Below are 22,773 nucleotides of genomic sequence, written 5' to 3' on the forward strand. Positions count from 1 at the left end.
GATTAACAGGGATGCGAGCTGCTACGGGACTCACGCTGCAGATGTGTCACGCCGCTGACGTGCCCGGTGCACCCCGGCCGTAACGTTCAGCTCCGCCATCACTGACGTGTTTTGTGAAAGACTCGTCAGAAATCAGTGTGAAGCTGCCAGTTCCAATACGCACACACTTTGAATTGTGCTCTACATAGTTGTTATGGACTATATGTACCGAGTTGAATTCTGTGGAGACAGACCATTAATTTAGCAAAATAAAATGACAAAAATCACCCAAAAAATCGCCAAAAATGAAACCAACCGTGATGGACTCAGCCGATGGGAGATTGGCGATGTATTTGTCCAATCGCCCAAGCCTAGTTGGATGTTAGCCGCCGCAACTAATTAGCTCGTGCTAACGCTCTGGAGATGGTCCTTCAGTGCTGTGTCTATAAAGCGGGATATATAACCTGTTCACCGGTTCCAGGGAGTTTGTTGATCTGGGGGTTGTCGGGTGGTCAGACATCAGACCCTCGGTGTAATCCTGTTGGCTTCCTCTGAAACTGTGAAAGACGTCCACACTGCGACATGTTTTACCTTCTAGACAGCGTGCTGCAGTTGTTGTTGTTCTTCTTCTCTGTGTTTATTGGCGGCTCGCAAAGCAAGTTTAAAGGTACATGTAGCGCCACCCACTGTGTCGGGTTTGTAGATGCTGCCCTTGTTAAGTCAATGAAAGCAGTCTGGTCTGATTTATGACAAATGGTTTATGTGGGTTATGAAAAGTAACTGATAAATATTTAAAGAAAATGAGAAAAGACTTTGGTGTGGCGGTTAGCCTGTACAGTCATGGGGGAGACATGAGCACAAGTCAAGAATCTCAGGTCCAACCCAAAACCACTAAACCACTAAATTATGGAGAGAAGTATCAGTGAGAGTCGCATTGATAAGTAGTATTGGTATCAATTCCTATCAAAAAGTCAAAACCTAAATAAAATCTATTCTGTAAGTTATTTATCATAACATTTGTTGGTGGTAATGCATTAGTCAGACATTGTGGGTTATGTTTGGCAGACATGCTTTCAATGTTATTTATGGTTTTAGTTGGCTGGCTGCACCGTGACAACTCATTAACTCTTTTCTGTTTGTTGCTATAGGAACAGAGAGGAAGAGAGGAACTTATACGTCACCACCGTGACAAATCCTTCACAACATCTGGATCTTTAAAAATTCATCAAAGAGTTCAAACTGGAGAGAAACCATACAGCTGCGACCAATGTGAGAAAACATTTTTGCACTGCAGTGCCCTCAAAGCCCAACAACGCTTTCATATTGAAGGGGAACTGTCCAGTGTTTTCCAAAGTGGGAAGGATTTCACAGAGTCAGGGAGCTCAAAAAAACAAGACATTGACACAGCAGAGAAACTGTTTAGCTGTGATCAATGTGAGAAAGCTTTCACCACTCTACGTAGCTTAAAAAGTCACCACTGTGTTCACACTGCACAGAAGTTGCACTGCTGTGACCAATGTGGGAAAACGTTTTCGCAACGCGCATCCCTTGAAACTCACCAAAGAATTCACACAGGAGAGAAACCATACAGCTGTGATCAAAATGGCAAAGCTTTCACACAATTAGGTAACTTGAAAGCCCATCAGCGCAGTCACACAGGAGAGAAAAGGTACAGCTGTGATCAGTGTGGCAAAACTTTCACACAGTCAGGTCGCTTCAAAACCCATCAACGCAGTCACACAGGAGAGAAACCATACAAGTGTGATGAATGTGGCAAAGCTTACACACGATCAGAATACTTGAAAGCCCATCAACGCAGTCACACGGGAGAGAAACTGTATAGGTGTGGTCTGTGTGGCAAAGCCTTTGCACAGTCAGGGGCCTTAAAATTCCACCAGCGTATTCACACAGGAGAGAAACTGTACAGCTGTGATCAATGTGACAAAGCCTTTGCAAAGCCATGGACCTTAGAAACCCACCAACGTATTCACACAGGAGAGAAACGGTATAGCTGTGATCAATGTGGCAAAGCCTTTGCATTGTCAGGGACCTTAAAAACCCACCAACGTATTCACACAGGGGAGAAACCGTACAGCTGTGATCAATGTGGCAAAGCCTTTGCACGCAGATGGACCTTGATAAGCCACCAACGTATTCACACAGGAGAGAAACCGTACTGGTGTGAACAATGTGGAAGATTATTTGCCTGGTGCAGTAATTTGAGAACCCACCAATGCCGGCATGCAGGAGAGAACCCGTACAGCTGTGACTAGTGTGAGAAAGCTTGTATTGAACGGTTTGACGTAAAAATCCACCAACGTGTTCACACCAGGGAGAACCCGTCCTGATGTGACCAATGTTGGTAGTGACATTAAAGCCCACAAATGTGTTTACCCTGCATTGTTTTGGACATTTTCAGGGCCAGGCAAACATCTTCCTACTGCTTCCTCCCCATGCCCTGATAGCTGTGTTGATGTCTTACTTTTGTCTTTGATTATTTTTATCTGTTTTTTATTTCAACTGTAACTCTGTTGGACCACCAGATTCCTCCCTGTAGGACTCCCATGTGTGAGAGCTGATGTAGAGGCAGATAATGTATTGTTCTATATCAAATATGAAAATAATGTCAGTTGCAAAAGGTCATAGAAACAGTTGACCAGATGTCAGATTTCGCAATAGGAAGGACTCCTTATAAGAAGTTGTTTTTGAATACTGTCGAGTTGTTGTACTTTGGAGTCACTGGGAAGGACTCATTTTAAAGAATTGTTTTTGTAATGTTGAGTAATTCTTGTACGATCACAACCAACCTTCTACAACCAACAGAGATATGTCAACTACACATTGAAGTTCTTAAGCAATTAGGTCAGCAAGTGCATGAAACCAGTGCCATGGCGTGGTAGAATAGGCAAGCTTTAAATCGGATTTTAGCAGAAATAGGGGGAGTATGTAAAATGTTCGGGACGCTCTGTTGTACGTTTATTTCAAGTAACACTTAGCCTGATGGAACATTTTCTGTTGCTATGAGTAAGCTTGAAGCCTTAAAATCTGAAATGACTGAAAATGCTGGTAATAGTGGAAGAATCAAGTGGGATGGGTTAGAGGAAATTTTTGGAAAATGGGGAGCTGTTTTGGCTAAAACAGGGATAATTGTACTGATGGTACTAATTCTGTTTTCCTTATTGACATGTTGCATCGTGCCTATCCGGAAAAAATGGTGTGAGAGAGCGATGGACAAGAAGCTGAACCTTGTAACGGGCATACAAGGAGCACAAATGCTAAGTATGCTAACCCCTGAACAATTGGTGCGCAGAGTCCTTCTGGCGCAGAGGGGGGAGGAAATACCAGATTTATTCCCAATTCCTGATTACATAGACAAATTCAAATGAGGAGGAGAAACTGTGAGAGAGAGAGAGATGAGCAATGGCTGATACTCTCTCCTGGAAGAGAGAACAGGGAATATATACACCACAACCACATACAAGATATCACATAAACAAGAGACTGTGACTGCTGTCAAATTCTTCTTTTATTCACTACTGGTTGATGAGAAGTGGTGTTTGATGATTTATGGCTGTGGATTGGGAAATCTAAAGGTGATATTTGGTGGATTGGAACTAGACCTGTCATCCCTGGTGGCAGACTAGCCAACAGCCTCAGCTGTAGCCACGACCAGGCCATAGCAGCTTCCACCACCAGGCCATAGCAGCTTCCACCACCAGGCCATAGCAGCTTTCACCACCAGGTCATAGCAGCTTCCACCACCAGGCCACAGCAGCTTCCACCACCAGGCCACAGCAGCTTCCACCACCAGGCCACAGCAGCTTCCACCACCAGGTCATAGCAACTTCCACCACCAGGTCATAGCAACTTCCACCACCAGGCCACAGCAGCTTCCACCACCAGGCCACAGCAGCTTCCACCACCAGGTCATAGCAACTTCCACCACCAGGTCATAGCAGCTTCCACCACCAGGCCACAGCAGCTTCCACCACCAGGTCATAGCAGCTTTCACCACCAGGTCATAGCAGCTTCCACCACCAGGTCATAGCAGCTTCCACCACCAGGTCACAGCAGCTTCCACCACCAGGTCATAGCAGCTTTCACCACCAGGTCATAGCAGCTTCCACCACCAGGCCATAGCAGCTTTCATCACCAGGTCATAGCAGCTTCCACCACCAGGCCACAGCAGCTTCCACCACCAGGCCACAGCAGCTTCCACCACCAGGTCACAGCAGCTTCCACCACCAGGCCACAGCAGCTTCCACCACCAGGTCACAGCAGCTTCCACCACCAGGTCACAGCAGCTTCCACCACCAGGCCACAGCAGCTTTCACCACCAGGCCACAGCAGCTTCCACCACCAGGCCACAGCAGCTTCCACCACCAGGTCATAGCAGCTTCCACCACCAGGCCACAGCAGCTTCCACCACCAGGTCATAGCAGCTTCCACCACCAGGTCATAGCAACTTCCACCACCAGGCCACAGCAGCTTCCACCACCAGGCCACAGCAGCTTCCACCACCAGGCCACAGCAGCAAGACCTGAAGAATGTGGTAAACATGATGTCTCAGGACATTACCAACATGACAAATAAGATGAGCACCTTGATGAACCTCATGAAGGAAATAAGTGAAATCAAGAAGAAAAATGAGGAGCATGAGAACAGAATTATTTCTTTAGAGAACCGCTTGCTGGACTTGGAGCAGTACTCAAGAATTAATGATGTTATTGTGACAGGACTAAAAATCAAACCAAAATCATATTCCAAAGCGGTGGAGGGAGAAGACCGACAAGATAAGGACAGACATGACGAGTCAACTGAAGCCCAAGTGACTGCCTTTCTGCAGGAGAAAAACATCTCAATCGATAGAGATGACATAGAAGCATGTCACACAATTCCTGTAGGTAACAAGACAGGCAGGGTAGCCAATCATGTCATCATTATCAGATTTGCCAATGGAAAGAAAAAAGTTCACCTACTCAAACAGGGCAGAAAGCTAAAGGGCACTGTTGTATATCTAAATGAGCATCTCATCAAAAGAAACGCTGACATTGCAAAAAAAGCAAGATTCTTGAGGAAACAGGGAAAGCTGCAGTCTACGTGGACCCGCAATTGTAAGGTATTTGTCAAATTGAATGGAAATCCAGAACAGGCTAAAGTATTATGTATCAGGAGCTTGAAGGAGCTAAATGAACTATTGTAATAAATAAACTCCCAGCAAAGGCTGGATTAAGGTTATACGGGTGTGTGTGATCTCTAACTATTTCTTTTTGCAAAGATGCTTAAACTACCAAAAAAGGGTTTAAGACTCGCACACTTGAACATTTGTAATTTAAAGAATAAGGTTGATGAGTTGAGCTCTATTATGCAAGAAAATAATATACATGTAATGGCCATATCTGAGACACACTTGGATGATTCAATAAGTGATACACTATTAAATATACAAGGTTATCACATTTGTAGCCAAGACAGAGACAAATACGGTGGTGGCACGTGTATATCCATCCAGAGTCACATCCCTGTTAAAGTAAGGAAGGACCTGAGAATGACTGGGGTGGAAGCCCTATGGCTACAGGTACACATTTCACATTCAAGTCCATTGTTAATCTGTTGCTGCTACAGGCCTCTGGGCTCCAGTATTGTGTATTTAGATGATGTATGTACAATGCTGCAAAATGTGGCTGATTCAAAAAATGAAATCTACTGTTTTGGTGATTTTAGCATAGACTGGCTTTCAGATAATTGTACGCTGAAAAAGAAACTTGGTGATGTGGCTTCTGTATGTAACTTAACTCAGGTGGTTAATATACCAACAAGGATCAGCATTAACAGTGCAGGGGCGGTCTCATCAAAGTGTATAGATCACTGTTTTACAAATGCTCCTGAGAAATGTTCTAAAATTATATCTGTACCAATGGGCTTCAGTGACCATAATATGGTAGCATTTACTGTAGGGGACAAAAGATCCCAAGATGGGGCCTAAATAATCTTTAAAGGAATTTATCAGTCCTTTTCAGAAGATGAGTTTATTAAAGATATATCCAAAATCACGTGCAACTCAGTGCTGGATGTTAAGAATGCAGAGACCGCATTATGCAAGTTTATGGATTTATTTATGGATGCTTGTGATAAACATGCTCCTATGAAGAAAATTTCTGTGAAAAACATCAGAACACCCTGGCTTGATCATGAACTTAAAAATTCCATGAAAGAAAGAGACAGACTGAAAACAGTAGCTGTAGCATCTGGAAATTGGCATGACTGGCGAGCTTACCAGTCATTTAGAAACACTGTAACCAAAATGAATAGACAGAAGAAAAATTCTTATCAGAGTAAACTGGAGGAGTACAAAGGAGATAGTAAGAAATTATGGAAAACATTAAATGAAGTCATAGGTAAAACTAGAAGGAGTAAAATACCTAATGGCTAATGGTAAAAGACAGACTGACATGCAGTCTTATTCTGTTTGTAAAGAATATATATACTGTTGGTAAACCTAACTGCTTATATTTACAACTATTGCCAACAAATAACAGACATAACCATGAGACAAGACAAGCAGTAAACCACAGATTCACATTACCTCTGCCGAGAACCAACACACTTAGGAGAACAGTTATGTACAGTTGTTGTATTTTGGAGTTACTAGGAAGGACTCCTTTTAGGAGTTGTTTTTGTAATGTTGAGTAATTCTTGTACGATCATTTCCAAGGAATCAAACTTGGCAGAATGGTTAGGTGCCAGACCCAGGCACGTCTGCACATCGACGCATACACACACATAGACACACATACACACACCCAGACACAAATGCACATGGATGCACACACACATGCACACAAACGAACAGATGCTCGCTCACTCAGATAGTATAAAGGTTTTTGGAAGTTGTATGAGCGGGGCTGTTTCTGCTGTGTCCGCTGTTTTCTACGAGTATTGTTGAGTTGTACTTTGCAATTAAAGTAATCTCGCTGGCTGTAACTTTTCTCCGTGGTTCTCCGAGTCTCTTCATTTCAGTATTTGCTGAAGTTGACCACAATTTACACTGACCACAATTTCTTCAAAATCAATCATGCAACTGTCCGGGGCAATGTTGCAGCTCACAATGCACCCGACCCTGAAGCGTATCTCTGCGACTGGTGAGCCCACAGGATGGTGACTCCATGTTGATCTTTGGGACTGTGCCCCACCGAGCCCCATGAGTCAAGTCCATGTAGATATATATAGGCTGATTGACCAAATAAGCATTTGAAAACTGATAGTGATGCCTCTTACCATGACTGTGATCAAAGTATTTGCATCAGCCTGAGACCTCTGTCACAGACAGGCTCTGCAGTCTCAGACGCTGACTCAACATGCTGAATGAAATGTTTAGTGACTTGACTGATTTTTGGTCCCGTGTGCAGCTTCCCTCTCTAGCCTGCCTCCAGAAGGGGGCTCTGTTTGTGTTGTCAGGGCGAGGTGCTCCAGGTCTGATCCATCAGGGTCTGTTGACTCACTGTTAGTCTGGCCCCTCCCCTTGGACCACTTTGCCTCTCAAGACCTGACCAGGAGCAACGGCTGGGACACCACAGCTCCCAGTATGACAGGGACATGAAAACCCCTCCACAATGTTCAGGTTTCCAGCTCAGACTGTTTGCTCCTGTTGATGACATCAGGACACCAAAGTCTTCTGAGCTCTGAGCATCATCAACAACTTAAATAGCAGATTAATATGATGTATGTTATCATGTGTAACATATTTGATGTCTTATCCAGTGTCTTGCATGTGTCCTGTGTTTGTCCACATGTAGAAGACAGCTGAGTTTTTCTCCCTGAGCTCCACCTGTATAAAGACGGAGGCTCAGCAGGGTGGAGCTCTTCTTCTTTTTGACTCTTGTTGGAGGTACAGAGACAGAAGTTGAGTTGAAGCCTGTTTGTTTGTGTGTGGAGGATTGTAATGTCCATATCATCAGATGAGTTCAGCCTTTAATAAAAATAGTTTGTAGACTCTGCAGTGGGATCAAAGTTCCTGGTGTTGGTCTTTGCTCCTGTCACAGTCTCACTACTAAAGCTCAGACGCTCCTCAGGATCAGCTCCACAGTTGTACTCTCACTCTGTGATGGTGAGTTGAGTTGGAGTTGTTATTAAAGTGATGCTGCCTCATTAAACCAGGCGAGGTCCTTGAACACAGTCTCCATCAGACTGTGTGAAAATCTGCAGCACATCCACTCTGTAGTTTATTCAGCCTGTTACTGTTGTGGACGGGGCCGCAGCAAAACGGATTTTGGCCACCTGAAAAACTCAGTATCAGTGTAAGTGTACGCTATGTTTGAATATTTGCTCAGCTTTACCTCACACACTCACTAAATGAGGCAGCAACTCTGTGCTCTGCTACATAAAATGAGTCTGGTGACTTTGATTTAACAGCTTCAGATATCCATCGGAAAAGACTGTCCGACTGCAAGGTAAAGATTCAAGATTAAAGGTAAACTGTATCGTTCCACAAAGTGGAAAATTTATCTAAATTTATAATGTTTGTAACGTGAGGATTTTCTCCCTGCAAGTTCTTGTAAATAAAAATTGTGATTTGGTCTATAGCGTGTTCATTCTTTGGTTTCACTGTAACGCCTGTTTACATCCTGTTGTGTCAGCAAATGTGATTGTTGCTGTTGGACTTGTTTCCTGTCAGGGTCTCTGCTGTAATAATCAGAGCTGTTTTTAATGTTGGACACAAAGAGACGCTCTGACTCGTCATCTCAAACTGTTTCCATCTGTCAGTGTTTGTTGAGCTGTTGTGATCGGCCTCCTCAGCATTAACATTTATTATTTACACTAATGTAAAGCAGTGTGTTGCCATGACAACAACACCATCACTCAGTTTCTCATTATGAAGTTCCTTGTCACCTTCAAACTAATGTTTTTATTATTATTTTCTGCTGCCATAGTAACAGTCATTGGCTGCAGTGAAACCTGGCTAAATGAAGGATCTTATATGGCCTTAATCTTGATGGATATAAATTATACAATAAAAATAGATCTGGTAGATCAGGAGGAGGAGTCTGTTTGTATGCAGCCTCTGAACTCTCAGTTAGCATTGGTGATGAATTTAGTATTGCAGATGGTCACTCTGATTTTCTTTTCATAGAGATAGACGTAGAAAGTAGTAAAAACATTACAGTTGGAGTAATTTACAGGCCACCAGACTCTGATATTGACATCTTCAAAATGAATTTAGAAAAACTCTCATATCGTATAAACAAAACAAATAAAACATGTTTCATTCTCGGGGACTTTAACATAGACCTCGTTAAGGATGATACTATGACAAATGACTATTAATATTTTACATTCCTTTTCTTTTTTTCCTACAATCAATACATTCACTAGAGTTACAGAGTCTAGCAGGACAATAATCGACAATATCCTCACAAATTCTCACAAAGCTCGTATAGATTCTGGTGTAATATTCTCAGATCTAACAGATCATTATCCTATTGTTTTATTCACTGATCTTGTTAAGAACGTTGATGATTCCCCTACCAAAACTAAAGTTAAGGTTTTAAATGAAAAGTCTTTACAAAAACTGTGCAAACCTGTGAACTAAAACGTGGGATTCTGTCTATAATTGTAATGACCCGAATACTGCATATAATGTACTAATTAATGAAGTCACCGATTCCATAGATTGTACTATACCTGAAAGACTCATAAAGTAAAGTGCCATTAAACAGAAATCCTGGCTTACAAAGGGTATTTTAAAATCTATCAATAAAACGAATAAATCATACAAACAATTTGTTCAAAACCCTAGTGATGCAAATAAAGAAACATATATAAAGTATAGAAATAAGCTCACACAAGTAATTTGCATGAGTAAGTAAAGGTACTATACTGAACGCATTAAAGTTTATCGGGGTGACCAAAAGAAATCCTGGCAGGTACTAAATGACATCCTCTGTCGTAAGCATAAAAATACTATTCTCCCTGATGCCAAAATCAAGGGAAACTTCAAAAATGCTGAGAATATCACTGGAAATGCCACCAACAATGATGAACTCGCCAGTAAATTTAATGATCATTTTGTTTCTATTGGAAAAAACCTCTCTCAAAAGATTAATCAACCACACAATGCCACATTGAGACAATACCTCAAAGGCAATTATTTGAACTCTCTTTTCCTTAGGCCAACTGATAGAGACAAAGTGTTGAAAATTGTTATGAAAATGAAGAGCTCGCACACAGCTGGTGTAGATAACATTTGTAGTAAAATTCTTAAAGCTATTATAAGTGAAATTTTGGAGCCTCTGGTCTACTCTATCAATCTCTCCTTACTCTGTGGAGTTGTGCCTGACATGACAAAAACTGCAAGAATTGTACCAGTGTTTAAGTCGGGGGATAAAAATGACTTGCATAATTATAGGCCCATATCGATTTTACCTGTCTTCTCCAAGGTACTGGAGAGAGTTGTCAATAGTAGACTGAGTGTGTTTTTAAAAAAAATTAAAATCCTATCTCCACAACAGTATAGCTTTAGGAAAGAGAGCTCCACCTCTATAGTGATTCTGAATCTGTTGGAAAAAATGTATGATTGTATTGATAAAGGCGAGTTAGGCATTGGAGTTTTCCTTGATTTGTCAAAGGCTTTTGACACGATTGATTTTGAAATTCTTTTAAATAAGCTTCAATATTATGGTGTCAGAGGTACTGCACTCTGTTGGTTTCATAGCTACATGTTTGTGAGGAAACAATATGTCTCTATATTCAATCACAAATCTGAATGTAGAACAGTAGAATATGGTGTCCCCCAGGGATCTATCCAAGGACTGCTCCTCTTTATTTTATATATAAATGATTTTATGATTTTCATTGTTCTGACATTCTACACAAAGTTCTGTTCGCGGATGATACTAATTTATTTTTATCACACAAGAACATAAATGATCTGCAAATTAATCTCAATGATGAATTGATCAAGGTTGATACATGGTTAAAATGCAATAAATTATCTCTAAATATAAACAAGACAAACTTTATCATTTTTTGATCAAACAGAAATCGGAGCAACCTTGAACTTATTGATATTAAAATAAATGACAGTCCTATTGAGAGAGTGACGTCCACTAGATTTCTGGGAGCTCACATGGACAAGTTTGTAAATTTCAGGGGCCATATTGATGTATTAACTAAGAAACTATCAAAATATGTTGGGTTATTTTTTAAGTTGAGGCATTTTTTACCTGGTGAAGCACTTGTAACATTATATCGGTCATTATTTGAGCCTCATCTTAATCATTGCAATATTATTTGGAGCAATACATTTCCCAGCCACCTAGGGAAATTGATAATTCTGCAGAAGAAAATCACTCGTGCCATGTCTTGGTCTAAATTTGATGCTCCTTCTGACCCACTCTTTCATTGTTATGGCTTTCTAAAAAATTACTGAACTTAATACTTTTCATAATACTTGTACTATGTTTTGTGTTGTTAATAAGCTCAACGAACGATTTTGTGTCCTGATTCCAATTTCCTTTTCTCCACATTCATATCAGACTAGGAAGAAGCATTTTATTAGGGGAAAAAAATGAAAACTCAAATGTACCAGCCTCAGTGTTGTTTGTAAAGGTCCACAGGTATGGAACAATCTTGATAAAGACTTGCAAATGTCCCCATCTATACTTGTTTTTAAAAATAGACTAAGGAGGCATCTGTTGTTGAAATACTCTCAGTCATGATTTTGATAAGGTAATCTCTTTTTCCTACATGTAGCTTAATTCTTCTTGGACTGCTGGTGACGTGACCACCTGGACCTTGTTAGGATTAGGGCTTAGCCTTAGGTTAGGGTAGCTCTTGTATGTGTTTCTGTTTTTGTTTTCTGTGTGTGTGCGTGTGTGTGTGTGTGGGGGGGATGTTTTATTGTTACATGTATTTATTTTGTGCCTGGGCCCCTCTTTAAAAGCTTTTTAAGCTTCCTAGCGTGTCCCATTTCACATAAGATAACTACAAAAATGGGTATATTGTACGTGGTTTTAACTGATGTGTGAATAAAGAAATGAAATGAAATGAAATGACTGCTGCACGTTGGTATGAAAGGACATAAAATGGCAGATAAGGGAGCAGAGAAGACCACAAAAAATAACTGTATTGATACGACACTTAGCTCCAGAGAAAAAAACAACAGAAATCAGGAGTGTGATTAAACAGAGACTGAAGGAAAGGTGGGGAAGCACTGGGAGGAAGAGAGGAAAGGACGGTGGGTTAGAATTGGCTTGATTTCTTTAACAAACATGGGATGAAGGCGATGAGCAATGAAAGAAGAAATTACCCTCCAAAAAATAGCAAGAATGAGAAAAAAGAGAAAATTAAAAACAAGAAAATTTGTTAAGAAAAAACAAAACAAGGAAATGAGCTGGAAGGAGTGCTCATAAAAAATAATGAAATTAAATTAAGAATTATAATAATTCTGTAACATAACTTTAAAATGTAAGAATAATGATAATTATGATTATAGTTTTCCCCATGCTTTTTTAAAAATACATTTCTATATTAATTAATTAATGTATTTATTTATTTATTTGCAATATTTGGACATTTTTGTGATGTCACTCCAGGTTTTAAAGGGTTGACAGAATTCAAAGGGGATTCAGAGAAATGAGACGTACAAGAAGGAGAGAAGAAATAATAATATCAAGACCTGGATTTACTGTTCAAAATATGCAAACATAATACAGAGATGTGATCACTGTGGGTAAGAAGAGACAGTACAGCCTGTTATGTACTGTCAGAAATATGAAGATGAAAAAAAGCAACTGATTCAAAACCTGAAAAGATATTTTACAGAAGAACTCAGGGAATTAATCTGATTACTATTTATTATCTAAAACAAATTATTATGAAGAAGACATGAGTTTTTTGTTGTTGTTTTTTTTCAAATTTATTTATTATTATAAACTGGATTATTAGACATTTCAGTCCACACTCCGCACCAGTAGGTGGCGGTAATGCCACATGACGTTGTTTGCCAACCGCCAATAAACCTCAAAGAAGAATCAGCAGGAAAAGGGAGGAGAAGAAGAAGAAGAAGAGGAAGCGACTAGAAATCAGGCGCAGGACATCAGAGTCCATGAGAGAGGAGGAGCAGGAGGAGCAGGAGGAGCAGTAGAGGAGCGGAATGGAGGAGGATAAGCAGAACCCGGAGCACCGGAGCAACAAGGTCCGGAGAAGACAAGCAGCAGGCTCGTCCTCTGATAGCAGCGATGCTGAGGTGAGTGTTGATGACGTCATGGATAAAAAGGGCTTGACAGCAGCCACACTAAAGACACGAGGAAGAGTCTCGAGGCTCCGTGGATCATCCGCTCATTCTCTGGTTCACTCTGAGCCTCGTGGCGGCCATTTTGTTCTCCTCCTGTACTGGTTTCCAGTCTGCGGTCAGTGTTCCGGGTTGTTCTGTCTGCTGGGATTCAGGGACAGTGGACTTCCGGTTTGACGGACAAGGACAGGTTGTTGTCTCTGGGTGTCCAGTTATAGCGGAGCTTTTATCAGCTCATGTTTTGTACACATAACACTGACGGCTCTGTGTGGTTTCTTCATGGAGATTTTCCCGCGCGGCGCATTTCGTGATCTCGCGAGAGCTTGCAGAACGAACAACAGGCTTGTTTGTGATTATTTCTTTCTTTTTTATGTAGTTACAGTGCTGAGGAATGACTGGTTACATGTAATTAAACTACAAAATAAATATATTTACCTTCTGAGAGAGTCAGTTATTAATTTACAGACTCTAACAGGGGCGTGTCCAGGGTCTGAGGACACTGGGGGCTCAGCCTCTGTAGGGGGGCACTCTGGTTCCCTGTTTAGTGTGTGTCGTTTCGCCTGCTTTCCACATGACTTGTTAATTGTGATGTTAAAAATATACTGTAGTTTTTAGTAAAGCTGCCCCCCACTAAGAATTTTCTTGGTCAACTAATACGTCATGTTTGTAGTCGACCAGTGAATATGAGTTTACATATCACCTTGGGTTCGTCCTTCACCTTCTCAAAATGATCCCACGCTTTGGATTTCCTGCCCGACATGTTGGGTACCGAAACTCAGCACTTTTTGTACTTGGTACCGATTCACGTCGGTACTACCGAGTACCGATTCACTTAAAATGAAACGGTGCCAAATTTCGGTACCCAAGGTGGAGGCGGAGCGAGAGCGCATGACTCGCACCTCAGACTCAGCAACAATGGCAACAAAAACAATGTGCAGACAAAAGTTAATATGCAGCACTGTTCCTAAATGTTCTCAATAAAATGTTGAAACTGAGAAGTTTAGACTATGGGCCCGAACGACGCATAGTGCGTCCAAATTAACACCCGTTCTTCTCTGTGGATTTTCTCCGCGACTGTGCATCATAGCGAGAAGCCACGCATATCAGCGGAAACAGCAGAATTGTAGCTTTCCGACAAGGCCAAGCACTTGTCGGTAATCCAATGTTTTCACAGCGAAAAATTACAATAAAATGATGTATAACAGAGCTTTCATACAGCTTTGCACACACATTACTCTTGGATGGATTACTCGCGAACGCAGGCTCGCACAGAAATGCCACGCATATCACATGAAAGTGCAGGACCACACACATCATTGTGCTGTCATCCCATCACGCTATAAATCCAGATCAATTGTCTACAAAATAAAAACCTAACGAATTTCTTTACAATCCATTATACAGATCTTGTTATCAGTCACTTCATATAGTGAGGAATATCATATCTTACCACGTCTTAGGCTTACGTGTGTTTCTCCCTGTCTATCCACATTTGTAGTCCGGCTTTCAAGATGCAAATATCTCCATATTGTCCAGTTGACACTCCATCAAACTTTGTATGACAAGACCAGCCACTTCACCTTTGCGCACCCAGACAACTGCAGCCTAATTATGCATGCTGACAGGGCCGTAGTCACCATACACATTGAGGGGGACACGTGCCCCTCCACCAATGCCCAAAATGCCCCCCCCCCAATATATAACTGAAACTGAAAAACAAATATTATCTTGGAGGACATCATTGCACTTGGTTGACTATTTTTCTATGATCTTAGATGTAAATATTGCATGTTTCTTTCAGATAAAACACATTTCTGACTTGTGAATGAGTCAATGGAATTTCTTGCAATAATGAAAAAATACTGGCAATCATGTCCGCCTGGCACAAACCACATATTTTGGACAACTGTGAAGTGACAGAATGTCCCAGCATCATGGTTCTTATATTGGTATTGATCACCCTCTGCAGAGCTCTCCTGTCTGCTGCCGTGCACCCAACATACCACGCAGAAATGCAGTATGCCAGGATGCTCTCCACGGTGGCTCGTTAGAAAGATACCAGAAACTTCTCCCTCAGGTTGTTTTTCCCCGAGCACTCTCAGGAAGTGGAGTCGCTGCTGGGTCTTCTTCACCACTGCAGTGGTGTCAACAGGCCAGGAGAGGTCATCTGCAACGTGGACCCCCAGGAACCTGAACAAGTGGACCTGTTCCACTGGGTCCCCATTGATGAGGAGTGGGGTCAGGGCTGCACTGTCTTTTCTGAAGTCCATAATGAGCTCTTTTGTTTTTGTTGTGTTCAGTGAAAGGTTGTTTGTTGAACACCACTCTGCCAGTCTGTCAACCTTGTCCCTGTATACAGATTCATCTCCACCTGAGATGAGCCCGACCACAGTCGTGTCGTGTGCGAACTTAATGACCAAGTTCAAGGGATGGGCTGGTGTGCAGTCATAAGTGTACAGTGTGTACAAGAGTGGGCTCAGTACACAACCTTGTGGGGAACTTGTGCTGAGGGTGAGGGGGAGGAGAGGTGGGGGCCAATTCTGACGACCTGTGGGCGGTTTGTCAGGAAGTCTTTGATCCAGGAGCAGATGGAGGTGGACAGGCCTTGGTGAGAAAGTTTCTAGGATGTCCGGTATTATTGTATTGAAGGCTGAGCTGTAGTCTATGAAGAGCATCCTGGTGTAGCTCCCCGGGTGTTCCAGGTGGTTAAGCACAGCGTGGAGAGCTATGCTGATGGCATCCTCAGTGGGGCGGTTTGACCTGTAGGCAAATTGGTAGGGGTCGAAGACGGGGGGTAGGCTGGCTTTGATGTGCTGAGAGACCAGTTTCTCAAAACATTTCATGACCACAGGTGTGAGAGCCACTGGTCTGTAGTCATTTAGACTGCTCACAGCTGACTTCTTTGGGACGGGGATGATGGTTGCTGTTTTCAGACAGGAGGGGATGATGGCTTGTGACAGGGAAAGATTGAAGATTTGTGTGAAAATCTCGGCCAGCTGATCAGCACACGCCTTGAGTACTTTCCCGTGACTTGTGTGAACTCTCCAGATTCTGAGAGGCTTTTTTGGGGGTGGGTGACAGATCATTGTCATTGTTTGTCTGTGAACACACTGCTCTCTCCCTGCACTGTGTGGCTCATTTTGAACGCTGACACAGCAGACCCACCCAAAAGGTGACAACCCCTCTAATGGCCCAGACACAGCAACGTGGAAGAGATGATTATGTGTGGATATGATAAAAAGAAGCAAAGTAAAAAAAAAAAGATGACATCAGACCACATGATGATAGAATGAAGAATTTATTGTAGATAAAATAAAAAGTAGGGATACACCATATTGGATTTTTCGCCAATATCCAACATGCCAATATAAAACAGCTTATTTGGCCAATACCAATATTGATATATCCACTTTTTTCCCACTTATTTTAGGGGATCATCAGGTCTCTTCTGTAGTGGAATAAACATCATATTAAGCATGTATACTCTTATCATGATGGTCCACCAGCAGATGGAGACAAAAAATACAATACTTGAATGTAATATTCATTGATTGTGCAGAATAAGAAAAAGCATGTTGGCTGATTCTGATAATTCATTTTAAAGATATCGGTCAGCACTGATGATGTGCCAATATTATGGGATATCCCTAATAGAAAGGATTATAGGTGAGTGACTGAGTACATGAGGTCATTATTAAATGTGGAAAATATGAGCTTGTTAATCAGTTAGTATAAGAATGTGTGTGTGAGAACACACAGTGTAGTATGGCGGGAAAAAAGTCATTTTATAGTGTGCCAGAAAAATGTCAAAGTGCATCATGCTAAGAAAAAAATGACATAGTGTAGTATGGCAAAGTAAAAAGTTCATTTTTAAAGCAAAATATGGAGGGTTTACAGTTTTTCCATTTGCAATGGTGTATATGATATTTACCCATGATAAAAAATAAATGCTCAATAGTTTCGGGTTCTCTTGAACAAAATACACATAAGGATTTACTTGAAAATGAAATCTTTGTGGTAAAGTTTCAGCAGCTGGATAAACATTGTTTACAATTCTAAAGTGAACGTCTTTTACTTTTGGTGAAATTGGCCATTTAAGATAATGGAAACATTTATTCATTAAAATGTTCCCGTTATGGATTATTCTTACTTTTGAAAATCAGAAAACAATTTGCATTTCAAAACATTACCAATGACTTTGTTATTACATTTCTTCTCACCAACATACACTTCACCAATCTTTATTTCAGGCAACTTAATAACCACATGTGAATATGTAAGAGTGCTTTGTGTCATGTGTTTCAAAGGAAACGGAATGGCTTTACAAATTGGACTGAACTCTCTGACGGAGCATTTTAAATGAAACTTTTCTACAAATGAATCACATTGAATAAAATGGCCATGTTCATCCATCAAGTCAACAACATATAACACTTTTTTTCTCATACCATTCTTTTTTAAACAAGGTTTTCTTACTAATTGTAATGGTTCTATTATTCCACAAGGTGGAGCCATGTGGTGTGAAATTATGGGTCTATATCATTTTCCAGTAATGCAGTACCTGTTTATGGAAATCTGACAACTTAATAGGCAGTTTTGAAATCTCCAAATCACATTTCAACTATGTTGAAGTCTCCACCCATTATCACTTGATCTGAAGTGTAGGTTATTTTCCATCATTCACAAGTTTACCTAGTTCTGCAAACATGTCCCTGTCCGCAGCTTTATTATTCTAACCATAAATACACACTAAAATGTAACGTTTGTCATTTATCTCTACTACTACCATTAACCAATGACATTATGTATCTGTTTGATTGTCAATTATCATGCCTGGAAACCTGTTAAATAATACCATTACTCCAGCTGAATGAGAAGTTCCATGTGCAAAAAAAGCAGAATCGCCCCACTGACCTTTCCAAAACTTTTCGTCAGTCATAACAGAATGAGTCTCTTGTAAGAAAACACATTTTGATTTTTGTTCCTTGCAAAATAAAAAGATTGCTTTTCACTTAACACTGTTTTTAACCCCCGAACATTCAAAGATAAAAAAAGAACACACATAGGGTCTTCATAAAATATATAGATTCAAGATTCAAAGTGTTAATTGTCATATGCACAGTAAGGACACGCGTTTCCTTGCAGAATGAAATTCATTCTTTTCTGTCACCAATTAATGCTAAACAATATAAATCTGAAGTATAAAATAGATCAAAAAAGGATCATTCACACTAATCATAAATTCTATGATATCCTGAAACGCATTATATTCTTAGACAGTTATCGTACCATGAAAATCTCATACCTTGGCAGCCCTAGTGTGCTCAGATTAATTTGGCACAACAGTCATAATAATTTTGTTTAAATGGAAACTCAACTCCTGACATTAACTGCTGGTGTTCTTCATCACTGTTTTGGAAGAAGGAAATAATGGGAGCAACAGGGGGACCAGCTTTAAGAGTCACATTGTCTTTCTGAATAAGTGCTGTGCAGTGGATCTGATTTATGACAAATGGTTTATGTGGGTTATGAAAAGTAACTGATAAATATTTAAAGAAAATGAGAAAAGACTTTGGTGTGGCGGTTAGCCTGTACAGTCATGGGGGAGACATGAGCACAAGTCAAGAATCTCAGGTCCAACCCAAAACCACTAAACCACTAAATTATGGAGAGAAGTATCAGTGAGAGTCGCATTGATAAGTAGTATTGGTATCAATTCCTATCAAAAAGTCAAAACCTAAATAAAAACTATTCTGTAAGTTATTTATCATAACATTTGTTGGTGGTAATGCATTAGTCAGACATTGTGGGTTATGTTTGGCAGACATGCTTTAAATGTTATTTATGGTTTTAGTTGGCTCGCTGCACCGTGACAACTCATGAACTCTTTTTCTGTTTGTTGCTATAGGAACAGAGAGGAAGAGAGGAACTTATATGTCACCACCGTGACAAATCCTTCACAACATCTGGATCTTTAAAGATTCATCAAAGAGGTCAAGCTGGAGAGAAACCATACAGCTGCAACCAACATAGCTTAAAAAATCACCACCGTGTTCACACTGCAGAGAAGTTGCAACGCACGTCCCTTGAAACTCACCAAAGAGTTCACACAGGAAAGAAACCGTACAGCTGTGATCAGTGTGGCAAAGCTTTTACAAGGTCAGATGTCTTGAAAACCCATCAACGCAGTCACACAGGAGAGAAACCATACAGCTGTGATCAATGTGGCAAAGCTTACACATGCTCAGGTAGCTTGAAAGCCCATCAACGCAGTCACACAGGAGAGAAACCATACAGCTGTGATCAATGTGGCAAAGCTTTCACACGATCAGAGAACTTGAAAGCCCATCAACGCAGTCACATAGGAGAGAAACCATACAGCTGTGATCAATGCGGCAAAACTTTCACACGATCAGAGAACTTGAAAGCCCATCAACGCAGTCACACAGGAGAGAAACCATACAGCTGTGATCAATGTGGCAAAACTTTCACACGATCAGAGAACTTGAAAGCCCATCAACGCAGTCACACAGGAGAGAAGCCATACGGGTGCAACCAATGTGGGAAAAAGTTTGCCCACATCAGAACGCTAATATCTCATAAATATATTCACACAGGAGAGAAACGATACAGGTGTGATCTATGTGGTAAAGCCTTTGCACTGTCAGGGGCCTTAAAAAACCACCAACGTATTCACACAGGAGAGAAACCGTACAGCTGTGATCAATGTGGCAAAGCCTTTGGAGATTCAGGGGTCTTAAAAAAACACCAACGTATTCACACAGGAGAGAAACCGTACAGCTGTGATCAATGTGGCAAAGCCTTTGGACATTCAGGGGCCTTAAGAAGCCACAAACGTATTCATACAGGAGAGAAACCGTACAGCTGTGATCAATGTGGCAAAGCTTTTGCACTGTCAGGGGCCTTAAAAAGCCACCAGCGTATTCACACAGGAGAGAAACCGTACTGGTGTGAACAATGTGGAAGATTATTTGCCTGGTGCAGTCATTTGAGAGCCCACCAATGCCGGCATGCAGGAGAGAACCCGTACAGCTGTGACTAGTGTGAGAAAGCTGTTATCGAACGGTATGACCTAAAAATCCACCACCGTGTTCACACCAGAGAGAACCCGTCCTGATGTGACCAGTGTTGGTAGTGACATTAAAGCCCACAAATGTGTTTACCCTGCATTGTTTTGGACATTTTCAGGGCCAGGCAAACATCTTCCTACTGCTTCCTCCCCATGCCCTGATAGCTGTGTTGATATCTTACTTTTGTCTTTGATTATTTTTATCTGTTTTTTATTTCAACTGTAACCCTATGTTGGACCACCAGATTCCTCCCTGTAGGACTCCCATGTGTGAGAGCTGACCACAAACTTTTCACAATCAATCATGCAACTGTCCGGGGCAATGTTGCGGCTCACAATGCACCCGACCCTGAAGCGTATCTCTGCGACTGGTGAGCCCACAGGATGGTGACTCCATGTTGATCTTTGGGACTGTGCCCTACGAGCCCCATGAGTCAAGTCCATTTAGATATATATAGGCTGATTGACCAAATAAGCATTTGAAAACTGATATTGATGCCTCTTACCATGACTGTGATCAAAGTATTTGCATCAGCCTGAGATCTCTGTCACAGACAGGCTCTGCAGTCTCAGACGCTGGCTCAACATGCTGAATGAAATGTTTAGTGACTTGACTGATTTTTGGTCCCGTGTGCAGCTTCCTTCTCTAGCCTGCCTCCAGAAGGGGGCTCTGTTTGTGTTGTCATGGCGAGGTGCTCCAGGTCTGATCCATCATGGTCTGTTGACGCACCGTTAGTCTGGCTCAGGGGCGATTCTAGGATCAGAGGTTTAGGGGTGCTGAGCACCCAGAGAGCTGCCCGGCCAGGCAAAATAAATTTCACTGTTCTGTACATTGTAACGCAATGTCATTCCCACATTTGTGAAAGTAAAGCACAACACTTTTTGGGAAAGTCTGTGACTAAACCATCAAATCTGATAAAGGTTATTTAAATACTGAGCTACAGCAAAAGAGGAATGGATTGGAATCATAAAAGAAACATATGGTAACCCTAATTTCTGGGGGAGGATAACTCATTTTGATACAGCAGCTCCTCAACATACACATAAACAGTATGTATGTTTCTGGAGTAAACCAGCCCCCTATAGTGAGTACCAAACATACCAAAAATGGACCTTGGGCTTATTTTTTGGACTTCTATTTGAAATGCAATGTACAACATGTAACATTAACAGTAATTGACTTTTTCAATGTTTGTCTCTGCCTTTTTTTTCTTGTTTGTATTATATAATACATACATATACAAATACATAAATAAAAATACACTTCAAAAAAGAAAAGTGCTTGAAATCTACAAAATAATAATAATAATAAATACACACAATAGGAGTCATAATGTTAATGGGCATCCACTCAGTTAGCTAGTCAGTAGCACCTTGGCTTTAATATTAACACATGCACATGACACAACAGCTAGCTTCTCTCATTCCAATTCAAACAGAGGACAGTGGTACTGACCACCTGTAACGTTTCCTAGCTAGAAAAAAACATTAGCTAACTCCTACCTAACAACATAAACAGTGACCTACGATGAAATGCAGCAAAAATGAGGACTGGTAATGATAGTAATGTGTTGGTATTGAGTGGTAGGAGTTAGGAAATGTGCCACATATCCTGGTTTAAGCCAGGTACTTACACCACTACTGCATATCACCCACTCTGGAAGGCAGCGGGAAAGGTGGGAGGGATAGGGTCGATCAAACCATTTTTGGTTCCTGGTGTTTGTCTTTGCACCTGTCACAGTCTCACTACTAAAGCTCAGACGCTGCTCAGGATCAGCTCCACAGTTTCACTGACACTTTTTGGTGCTGAATTCAGGAGTGCAAACACCTCGCTTTTTTCAGCAGATGTTTTTTGTCACATCAGTTTAGGCGACTTGTGTGAACTCTCCAGATTCTGAGAGGCTTTTTTGGGGGTGGGTGACAGATCATTGTCGTCTCTCTGGACCGTGGCTGACACGGCAGCAAACACATGAAAGTTTGTCTCGTTGGCTCAGACAGAAACAGAGGTTAAGGTTTTATCTGGTTATCTGACAACTTCAACAAATATAATGTGGAAGAGATGATTATGTGTGGATACGATAAAAAGAATCAAAGTTAAAAAAAAAAAGATTACATCAGACCATATGATGATAAAATGAATAATTTATTGTATATAAAATAAAAAGTAGGGATACACCATATTGGATTTTTTGCCAATATCCAACATGCCAATATAAAACAGCTTATTTGGCCAATACCAATATCGATATACCGTATTTTTCCAAATAGTAACCCGGGCATTTATTTCACAAAATCGATTTTGAACCCAGGCATTTAAAAGAACCTGGCGGCTATTTGCTCAAGGCTTTAATTTTTATTTTTTTTGCACGGACCTGCACCAGGCCATTATTTGGTTACAGTTCCTGTCCAGTAT

General features: G+C 41.1%; 2 protein-coding genes across 2 annotated transcripts in view; both read left to right on the top strand.

The window, feature by feature from the left end:
• The window catches only part of LOC117245732 (uncharacterized), a 28,229-nt gene extending 21,894 nt beyond the window's left edge, over nucleotides 1–6,335 (top strand). Inside the window, exon 2 of the mRNA XM_078164286.1 lies at nucleotides 1,128–6,335. Within this exon, the coding sequence (XP_078020412.1) occupies nucleotides 1,128–2,252 (1,125 nt within the window). The 3' untranslated portion in view covers nucleotides 2,253–6,335. The remainder of the gene's footprint in view (nucleotides 1–1,127) is intronic.
• A 6,545-nt stretch (nucleotides 6,336–12,880) lies between these two features.
• LOC144459726 (uncharacterized) lies at nucleotides 12,881–21,638 on the top strand. Its single transcript, XM_078164283.1, has 2 exons — nucleotides 12,881–13,225; nucleotides 19,179–21,638. Exons 1-2 carry the CDS (start codon nucleotides 13,133–13,135, stop codon nucleotides 20,331–20,333), a joined length of 1,248 nt encoding a protein of 415 aa, XP_078020409.1. The 5' UTR covers nucleotides 12,881–13,132; the 3' UTR covers nucleotides 20,334–21,638.
• The last annotated feature ends 1,135 nt before the right edge of the window (nucleotides 21,639–22,773 follow it).

Source organism: Epinephelus lanceolatus, chromosome 22 (assembly GCF_041903045.1).
Source record: "Epinephelus lanceolatus isolate andai-2023 chromosome 22, ASM4190304v1, whole genome shotgun sequence".
Taxonomy (NCBI): Eukaryota; Metazoa; Chordata; class Actinopteri; order Perciformes; family Serranidae; genus Epinephelus; species Epinephelus lanceolatus.

Bases quoted from the DNA above. Each gene is read 5' to 3' on its own strand.
- LOC144459726 (XM_078164283.1), top strand. From the start codon at position 13,133: ATGGAGGAGGATAAGCAGAACCCGGAGCACCGGAGCAACAAGGTCCGG. The intron at 13,226-19,178 runs GTGAGTGTTGAT...TTGTTGCTATAG, and splicing joins CTGATAGCAGCGATGCTGAG to GAACAGAGAGGAAGAGAGGA.